We start from the raw sequence: 10,471 nt of genomic DNA, 5'->3' as shown, positions 1-10,471 counted from the left end.
GTGTGTGTGTGTGTGTGAAAGGTGTGTGTGTGTGTGTGTGTGTGTGTTGTGAAAAGTCCCTCTTGCCTATGAGACTGCTTGTCAGAATTGGAATGTGTAAACGGGAGGGTATGTTGGATAGGAGGCAGAAGGCATAAGCCATGGGAGTTGTTTTTACAGCCTCAGGCAGAAGCCTGGGGTGAAGACAGGACTGCCACATGTGTGCTACATATGAGGGGGACCCCAGAACGGAGGGGTTTATGTCAGAACCTTGGTGCCCTGGAGCAGAGTGTCAGTGCAGAGCCACACAGTTGTGGCTGGTTTTCAGTGGGGGCCAAGCGAGCCAGGATAGTGATGAGTCTTGTAGCGCTTCCATTTACACGAGCTTACTCAGTCCTGATGGCCCTCCCAGAGATGAGCAGCAGACACTAAAGGGAAAAGGGCAAGAGCCTGGCTGCCGACAAGCACCAGCCTACTTCTCAGGATTGTAGGGGATGCTTCTCTCACTTCTGTGGTGTTCCCGCTCCTCAAAGCTGGCATGCTGATGGCCAGCGGGCGTCTCTGTGGTCCTCGGGATGAGTAATGCCAGAGGAAGGATGCTGAGACTGTTGCCTGCACCTCCTCTAGGCCCTCAGTCTGGGTCTTTCCTTTCTGTGGAGAGAGAGCTGTGAGCCCTCTTTTGGGTTTGATCAAACGCTTGTTTCTTCTCTTAATAATTATGCTAACATATGCCCTATGCCCACCCATAACCTCACACTGACCCTTAAATGGAAAGGACTTAAAATCCCTCCCACTGGGGCTCTGGAAAACCATAAACAAAAGCTTGCCCGAAACCGCAGCCCCCTGAAGGGAAGGAACCCATCCAGGGTTCTCTGAGTAGGACTGCGCAGGAATCTAGGCAGTCTCAGAAAGGAGACAGGAATGATTTGCTATCACTGTGGAGAGACGCGCTCCTAAATCACCCTGAACCTACTACACCTCCTGCTTCTACTGGTCCGGTCTGTATTTCACAACAATCCCAAAGCAAACATTAGCTTTAGGAGAAACCCAACCGTCTCAAGGAAAACATTACACGCCTTCTCCCCCCGCAGGGACATTTGCAGGCTCTAAGCCTGGCTGCTGCCATCATTCGTCAAACGAAGGAACCCCTCTGCCCGGTTAGGATGGGAGCCTTGGCACTGGGGATATGAGCCCTACTGAAGATGAATTGATGGAGCTTAGGGGGGCTTCTTCCCCATGGTAGGGACAGGGAAAGCTGGCATGGGGAGGCTGGGAGGAGCGTGTACCCAGAAGGAAATGTTTAACATTGTAGAAACTAGTTTTGTTCTGGTTTTGGCCTGGGTTTTTGGTTCAGGAGCCAAAGGAACTCTCAGACTACATAAACCTTACAGACTTCTGGACCTGCTTTCTTTCTGTCTCTCTCTGCCAGCTCTCATTCTGTCAATCTAATCCATCCTTGAAGGTTCACATAACCACCTCCTCTGAGAAGTCTTCCCTAGGTCCCAGGTGGAGCCCCAGCCCTGTAGAGGCACGTGGCACCGCCTGGTCTGTGAGGCTTATTTACAGTAGTCTCCTTGAGAACAGGCTCTCTATCTGGCCCATCACTACCTCGACATGAGGAGGTACTCTGTAAGCGTGAAAGAATGAGTGAATGAATGAATGAATGAATGAATGAAGAGAAGCCTGTAGTCCTCACAGCCAAAGGCCAGTTTTCTGCTCCCTCCTTCAACTCTGTCTCTATTTCTAATATAAACCTGGATTTAAGCTTTGGGGAAGAGCTACTGAAAGGACAATGACGCTTATTTTTGTTATTGCCGTTTTGCTTTTGTTTGGTGTGCTTTTGGTTTTGTTTTTAAATGCTAAAAGGTTAAGGCCCTGCTGAGACATAGACACCTCTTCAAGGCCTCCACACAAGCAGAGCTCTAAGAGCATTCAAGGAAACGTCTGTGTCAGCAAATCAGAAGCCGTGACTCGTTCTCTCCACAGCTCAGGGCTGAAGTCTCCAGCTAGGGCAGCACATTTGACAGAGTGAAATGACAGCTTCCTTGAGGAGTGTGTGTTTGCATACCTCCAACTCAGTCTCTCTCTCTCTGTGTTTTTCTAGTTGCTGGGAGATTACGACAAGGTCAAGGCTGTATCGGAGGGCTCCGACTGTCGGTGCAAGTGTGTGGTGAGGCCACTGGGCCGAGATGCCTGCCAGAGGATCAACGAGGGGGCTTCCAGGAACGAAGACTTCTACACTGTGGAAACCATCACCTCGGGCTCTTCCTGTAAATGTGCTTGTGTTGCTCCGCCGTCCGCGGTCAATCCCTGCGAGGGAGACTTCCGTCTCCAGAAGCTGCGGGAGGCTGACAGCCGGGATTTGAAGGTAGGAGCTGGTAAGGGGCAGTTGTTTGGGTGAAAGGGTACCTTGGGGACCTAAGAGACTACAGAACCATAGCTGGACATGGGAGACCTTTGAAGAAGGGCAGGCCTGGCCCCTGGAGTCTTCAGTGTGGATCTGAGGCTGATCTAACAAGCTGGGCATTCTCAGCTCTGAAGTCAGCAAGAGACAGAGGTGCAGGGGAACAAATTATGCCCTGTGCCCGCCCCTCCTATAGAACCGGGGAGACCAGGGCTAGAAGGAGCTGCCAGGACCATCTGGCCAAAAGAACTCAGTGTTCTCCAGGAAAATCACGGTCACAATTTACTGTCAGCCTACCAAGTACACAGAAGATGTAAAAGACACAAAGAGGAGCGAGCCCTTTGGTCCTGGCTGCTCTGGCTGTGTCTTCATGCTGCGCCAGTGTCCTGTAGTGTGGGGAAATTTAGGCTTATGTAGGCAGCCCCACAGTTTGCTGAGGGCGTCAAAGGCCTGCACTCTTCCTCTTTTACTTGCCCTGTGGGGTGGGCAACCTAACTTGTATTCCAGCCATCGCTGCACGATCTTCCCTCACGTCTCTGAACTCTGCCTCCTGGAATGTAACGTGGAGGGCCTTGGGGGTTCTGGGAACACTGGTGGATGGCACCTACCGTGTAGTTGGCACATGCCCATGTACCCTGTGTAAATGAAGGAATGAGGGGCAATACAATGTTGCCTTCTGCTGGATCTGGTATCTGGAGCCCACTTGCTGACGTGACAGGCACTGGTTCCCCTTTAAGCAGAGAAGTGTTCAACAGGACGAGAAATGTCTCAGGACTGGCCACATGACTCAGAGTGGTAGCTCTGCACAGAGCTACTTTCCGACCTCAGTGCCACAGTTATTCTGTTCTAGGATTAGACTTTGGGGGATTTCTGGAGCCACACCAGAATTTCTATTAGGAATCAGAAAAATCACCGTAGTCCATAGCAGGCATGGACTCCCCTGGGGTGGAAAGGGATCTTCCAAACCTTGAACACTTCAGGGTAGAGGTCTTCATTTGGAAACAAAAGAAGGAGATGAAGATGGGAAGCAGATGAAGAAGGAGGGAAGCAGAGATCACAGAAGCATGGCACAGCATCTTCCAGGCACAAGCCTTTGGTAGGAAGGCTCTTTCCTGTGTCTCACCTGCGCTTGAGTCTGGGCTCTGCGAGCTCTGGATGCTCCCATGTCAGTAGCTGGATGCCAGGTACCAGGGGAGGCAGTATTTGAGAAGGCTGCTTGCCCTGGGGCAGGTTGCCATCTCAAACACGGGCTACTGGGTCATTTGGACTCCAGAATCAGTTGCTTTCTGTCCTGAGAAGACTGTGGTTGCTTTTCAGGGCCTTTAGTCCAGGATTCACTTGAGGGTTTCTGAAGCATGCCCTAAACATGTTGACATTTGCAGCTGCCATGCTTAGTGTTTATGATCTGCTGGCAAAAACTCTGATACGTACCTTGAGGAAACAGAGATGAAGAGGCCCTGAGGGAGCTTAGAATCCAGTAAGAAAGGCAGAATATGGGTGGCATATTTTTGTGTCTGCCAGTTTTGTAGCAGACACAAATAGCCTGTGAAAGTGTCTAGGCCTCAGGTTCACATGTTTGTGTAAGGTCATCTAATTGTCCTATTTTGAAGGATATATATATATATATATATATATATATATATATATACACACACACACACATACATACATACATACATACATACATATATACTATATATATATATACATATATGTATACAATGTCTCATAGCTGGGGCCTATCTCTGTTCCTCTCTACACAAATGTGCCTCTGAGGGTACCTCTCAATTCCTGGCTAGTGGCTTCCCTGTAGAACCTCCAACATGGAGAATTTAAAAGGAAACTTCTTTCCCTGGGACTTGGCTGGCCCCAGTCAGGAACTAACAAACCCTCTGTTCTTGCTTCTTAGCTCTCCACGATTACAGACATGCTGGAAGGGGCTTTCTACGGCCTGGATCTCCTGAAGCTGCATTCAGTCACCACTAAACTGGTGGGGCGAGTGGATAAACTCGAGGAGGTAAGGAGGGTTCCAGTCTCCCTAGCTTTCTTGCAACTGAGCCCCGAAGGATATCATGCTTTCGTGTTCCTCATTCAGCCCTTCTGGAAGAAGCCCACAGACAGGTGCTATTGACTGGCCCAAATGGTTGCTGCTTCAAGTGCAAATCTATAATGTTACTTTTGGATTGTTACTCTAAGTCAGTGGTTCTCAACCTTCCTAATGCTGTGACCCTTTAGTACAGTTCCTCATGTTGTGGTGACCCCCAACCATAAAATTATTTTTGTTGCTACTTCATAACTGTAATTTTGCTACCTTTTTTTCCCCCTACAGTTTCCCTTCCCCCCTGTTCTCCCAGTCCTTGTCCCCAACCTCCCTTCCACCATCCACGACACTCCTCTTTTCTTTCTCCTCAACAAAGGGGAGGCCTCCCATGGACATCAACCAGCCTTGGCATATCAAGTTGCAGTAAGACTAGGCACCTATTCTCCTATTGAGGCTAGAGGAGGCCCAGTTAGGTGAAAGGGTCCCAAAGGCAGGCAACAAATTCAGAGACAGCGCCTGCTTGCTGTTAGGAGTCCCACATGAAGACCAAGCTACACAACTGTAACAGATGTGCAGAGGGCCTTGGTCAGTCCCATGCATGCTCTCTGGTTGGTGAGTCAGTCTCCAAGAGACGCTATCAGCCCAGGCTAGTTAATTCTGTAGCTTTTCTTGTGATGGCTTTGACTCCTCTGGCTCCTACAATTCATCCTCCCTGTCTTCTGCAGGATTCCCCAAGGCCTGCCTAATGTTTGGCTGGGAGTCTCTGCATTGGAATTTTGCTACTGTTACAAATCATTATGTGTATATGGTATGCAGAATATCTGATGTGTGACCCCTGTGAAAGGGTCATTCGACCCCCACCTCCACAAATGGGTCTTGACCCACAGGTTGAGAACCGTTGCTCTAAGTGCTGGATTTAATAATGCAGTGACCACAGACATATCAATATTCCTCATGGAATACATCAGCTTTGGGGATTCCATCGTGAGAATCTGAGTTTCCCGGCTGAGTATTGCTAAGATGTAAGAAAGAGAGGATCGCTCAGTGAGCAAAGACTCTGTCTGCTACTACCTTCCAGCCATACCCCACCCCACCCCACTTACAATTTCCTGCCCACTTTGTATGATTGTCTAGGGGATAAAAGGTACACTAATCATGATGGAACTACTGCAAAATTATTAAATTAAATGCAGCACCTGGGATATATCCAAAGAGAGATGAGGTTAAGCCTTTCCCACAATGCACTGGCAATGCTGGGCCAGAGAAGATGGAAACACTGCATTCATGATTAGATAGCTGAGTACCTTCCCTTCACCCCTAGAAGATATTCCCAGAGTGACTTGTGAGACTGTGAGATGGCGTAGTAGGTAAAGGTGCTTGTTGCCTTCATCTTTACCTGAGTGTTCAATCCCTGGAACCCAGTGAAAGGAGAATACAGATTTTCCCAAAGTGACCTCTGATCCCTTCAGGAATGTTGTGACACACGCATGCATACATAAAACATACACACACACACACACACACACACACACACACACACACACACACATTCCAGTCGGGTAGTCCATGCCTCCAATCCCATGACTTGGGAAGCAGAGGCAGGGGGATCATGCATTCAAAACCAGCTTGAGCTACATAGCAAGGCTTATCTCAAAACATTCTCCTAGAAAGTGTACCCAAGTTTCCTTTCCACCACCCTTAGGGTCAGATCCTTCTAAGCTGTGAAGGGTTTTCAGGATACAAACATTGTACTGGGGGCCGAAGTCACTTTAGTTACCATGTATGGTTAGGAGGGTCCAGGCTCTCCAACTTGAGTACCATTGTAACTACTTCTGAACTCTTTGAGATGGGTTGGTTCTGAAGGGATCCAACCAGGGTCCAGAACTTGAAGGTGCCCCTGTTCCCAGAGTTCCCCAGAACTGTCCAAACAGTTCTGGGTGTGATGTCCCTTTAAGAAAATGATTGACAGCCACCTCATCTACTTTCACTTGACCTTGACAGCCACATAGTTTCCATTCCTTTTCATAAGCTTGGGAAAGATAGCTCTGTGAGAGGATACTAGAGGCCAAGGTCAGATAACCCAACCTCAGAGGAGGCCAATGGAATGGACTCCACAAAATGGTCAAGCCCATTTCCAACACCTCCCCCCACCAGCAGCAGACTCTCCTCTGGCTGAGGGTAGAAATGGGAGGAGCCTGATACAGTGCAGTGGAAGGCACTTAGTCACACTGAGGTTGTGTCTCAGTCGTCATAGTGACAAGGGTATCTCCTTTCAAAACTCGCATGTTTAGTAGCCACTTTTGGACTTTTATAATAATAATCCGTGCATTTACAGAGCATTTTACAGGTTTGTTTGTTTTTTTCTTTAACATTCCATATACATATAGTGATTTGTTTCTGTGAGCTGGGCAGGATGTAAGACCTCAGGAAATTCCATGGCTTGCCTGAAATCAAGGGAAAAGAAGCCCAGGGCTGGGTTCTGGTTCAGACCTTCTGGTTCTGGTCCAGGGCTCTTTCTAATCAATCTCAGAAGTTCCTTCGAGTTCTTTCATCTGCCCTTGTAGGCATCAGTTTTTCCTAACCAGAGTTTAAAAACAATAGCTCTTCCAAGGGAATTTCTAGGCAGAACTGACTGTATCCCACATGCATGAAGGTCCCTAAACCAGACAGTCCCAGGCGACAAGTCCCCGTGCCGACAGGAGTCTTTTGACCCATGAAGTCAAGTGCTATATCTTAGGCTGAGGTGGAATCAAGCCTGAGCAGCCTGTCTGTCTGGGCTATGCAGTAATTGAAAAGGCAGAATGTTGGGTAAATGGAAAAAACACTCCCTTTCTCTAGCCGGACTCTGTAGGAGGAATGGAAGTAAAATTCTGCTCCAGCTCCTTGCAGATTCTTGAATCCCAAGGGGATTTCTTTAGAGGTCAGACAAGACCAAAGGAAGTCAGATTGGAGGGGCCGGTCCTCTCAGAGTGAGATTTGGCAGTGCATAGAGGAGACTATAGGCATGGTAACCTCATTTGCAGATGAAAGAGGAAGGAAGAGGAAAGAAATGAATCCTGGTACAGAGCCTCCTCTCTCTCAGTAAAGTCCTCCCTGGCAGCTCTGCCTGGGGGCCAAGTACAAGCTTTTCTTTTAAATGATGGAAAAGATACATGCTTAGCAAAAGCACAGCAAACATTCAGCCTGACAACTCACTCTAATATGAGCCTCTGAGAAACCACAACCCCGCTGAAGACACAGCGATGTCAGCACATCCAGAACCCCCCCCGTGCCTCCCATGCTTCATCATCTTCCTTCTTTTCTTCTCTCTTTTTTTTTTAAAGGTGTTATTAGATTTCTTTACTTCATTTCAATGTGTTTGAGTGTCCCACATGTGTGCCTAGCACCCACGGAAGTCAGAAGAGGGTGTCAGATCCCCTTGAACTAGAGTTACAGATGGCTGTGAACCACATTGTGGGTGCTGGGGACGGAAATCTTGTCCTTTGCAAGAGCAGCCAGTGCTCTTCAGCACTGATCCATCTCTCCAGCCCCCTCCTTGCTTTTCTGTATAGGCTTATTTTCTAAGGATGAGGCCCCAAGGATAGTTTCACCTGTTTTTGAACTTTGATTATACAGATTCTCACAGGTGTGTCTTCACGAATGCGTGTAGGTTGAGTTGCTATTACTCAACCTCACACTTTTAACATTTAACTGTGTTTTTCTGTGTCTTTTGATTCACCCATCCCCCCCACCTCCCATATACTATTTTACTAAATGGACATCCTGCAATTTACCTATTCATTTGGTGATGACAGACATGTGAATTATTTCCAGATACATCTTTCAGAATAGCCCAGGAACACCGCTGTGTAAGAACAGCCCTGCGCATGGCCCCAGCCACACGATCACTTGCTTTTTCTATGACATAGGACAAGGAATGGAGCGAGTGATTCGCTCATTATCTTAGATCAGTGGCTCTCACTGATGTAAGATCAGTGTTAACAGTTCTTCATGTTGCGGTGACCCTGACCATAAAGTTAGTTTTGTTGCTCCTTCTTAACTGTAATTTTGCTGCTGTTATGAATCGAACTGTAAATATCTGATATGCAACCCAGGGGGTCATGACCCACAGGTTGCGGACAACTGTCTTGGACTTTCAAGGGGGTTTTACCAAACTCTCTTCTCAAGTGAATACAAGTTTATACACCCTCCAAGCAGATCCGTCAGCACTTGATAACATCAGGCTTTCTAATTTGGGGAGGGAGGATGTACTGTAGTGAAACCATTTTATTGAGTTCCAAAATCTGAGCCCCAAACACCTTTCCTGTTCACTTTGGGGAGACCTGAAACATATGCACCCTGATTTTAGACCTGGTCCAGGAAGAAGAAACAGCCAAACACCTTACACATGGCAGACTCACACTGTCTCTTTTCTGCCAATGGCTGGGGAATGGAGCAGAACTCGGAGAATGTGATGGGGGAGTTGGAGCTGAAAGGTTGGTAGACACAAGCATAAATGGCAGGAGAGAAGAAGATTGGAAGTTTAGGAGGGAAACCGGAATGACCAAGGAAGGACACAGAGACTTATAGGCTGTCTGAGGCCGCAGGTTTAGAAGCATGAGCTGTGACGCCTGCTTCCTGCTTCCAGGAGCAGTCTCTTTCATAGGCAGAGAAAAAAACAGAGGGAAGATGAGTAAGAGAACCAGCTCTATTGTGGGCGTTCTATGGATAAGATTTCCAGAAAATATACAAATCTTTTCAGAGCCCTCACCCTTAGCTGCAGAAGACCTATAAATTCTTGTGTGTATTTGGATATGCCTGTCTGTGATTGCGCTATATGCGTTTGTGTATGGGTGACTACAGGTGCTATACTTGTAAAATACATGCTGCAAGCTGGTGGCGCTCACCTGTAATCCCAGCCCCTAGTTGCTGGAGAGAGGAGGATCAAGCGTTCAGGGTAATTCCTGGCTCTAATTAATTTAAGGCTAGCCTGCTTGACTCAAGACACAAATAATAACAAAGATATAACAGCAAATATAAGCAGCAAAGAGACAAAACCAAATACATGTATGCCTACATTATTCTGAAGCATGATTTCTATTGCTGAGCCCTGCCCCTCCTGGTGGGTGGCTTTTCCTTGTCCCTGTGCACTGATAGTGGGGAGGGGAGAGCATGTTGGGGAGGGGGGACTGTGTGTCAGCTGAAGTATTTTCTTAGATAGAATTGCCTCTGAGGAAGATTAAAGTCTCTGATGGGTTTTCCAGGCTCAGAGCTAGCCCACTCCTTAGAATGCACTGAAGTTCTCCCCGAAATCTGAAGATCTATTGGCCTCTGTGTTTCTGGCTCAGAAGGCAACATCAAAGGAGCATTTCTTACTCATGGGGGATATATATTTACACTAACTAATGGGGGAATGTAATTTTCACCTGTGCAATGCTGGCAGTGGATTAGGGAAACTGGCTTTCCAACTTCCCTCCCACCCTACTGCCCAGCCCATCAAAACACCCTAAGTGTTGGCCCTCCTGATCAGAGCTGCCTCTTCAGAAGGATTCTGTGGAGCCATTTCACCCTTGTGGCTTCCTTAAGCGTGCTTTGGAGAGGAAGGTTCAGCCCATCTGCTGCAGTACACTCTGAAAAAACAGAGGGACATCGATAATGTTTCCAATATACATTTCAGCTTTACTTAATTCAATTTACATCTTAATTTGAGTGCGAGCCAGTGAATTACCTCTCCTGGGGTTATATATGCTTCAAATCTAATTTGCTACTGTGGAATGCAAGCTTTACTCCTTGGCTAAAAGTATAGGAGTCATCTGTCTATCCACGGGCTTAGGCACACCTCAGAGCTGCCTGGATAAGAGGGAGCCTGTGACTTCGTCTGGGGGTTAGGTGTCTGAGGGGTCATCCCCAGGGATCCGGAATGTATCTGGTCTGTCTCCCCTTCCAAGCTCGGGATCTCCTGAGAGCAGCTGGGTAGTAGTGAGTGCTCTTTGTTCCCCAGTTCTGGCTTAGCAGCACCTGACACACACACACACACACACACACACACACACACACACACACACACA

The 10,471-nt window shown here is 47.7% G+C and overlaps 1 protein-coding gene across 1 annotated transcript in view; it reads left to right on the top strand.

Annotated features, from left to right (window-relative positions):
* The window catches only part of Olfml2b (olfactomedin like 2B), a 38,398-nt gene that overhangs the window by 1,068 nt on the left and 26,859 nt on the right, over positions 1 to 10,471 (top strand). The window contains exons 2-3 of the mRNA XM_055624716.1: positions 2,084 to 2,347; positions 4,293 to 4,400. Coding sequence (XP_055480691.1) covers positions 2,084 to 2,347; positions 4,293 to 4,400 — 372 coding nt within the window. The remainder of the gene's footprint in view (positions 1 to 2,083; positions 2,348 to 4,292; positions 4,401 to 10,471) is intronic.

This window comes from Psammomys obesus, unplaced genomic scaffold (assembly GCF_907164565.1).
Source record: "Psammomys obesus unplaced genomic scaffold, mPsaObe1.curated_primary_1811, whole genome shotgun sequence".
Classification (NCBI taxonomy): domain Eukaryota; kingdom Metazoa; phylum Chordata; class Mammalia; order Rodentia; family Muridae; genus Psammomys; species Psammomys obesus.
This window is presented reverse-complemented; position numbering and strand designations above follow the sequence as displayed.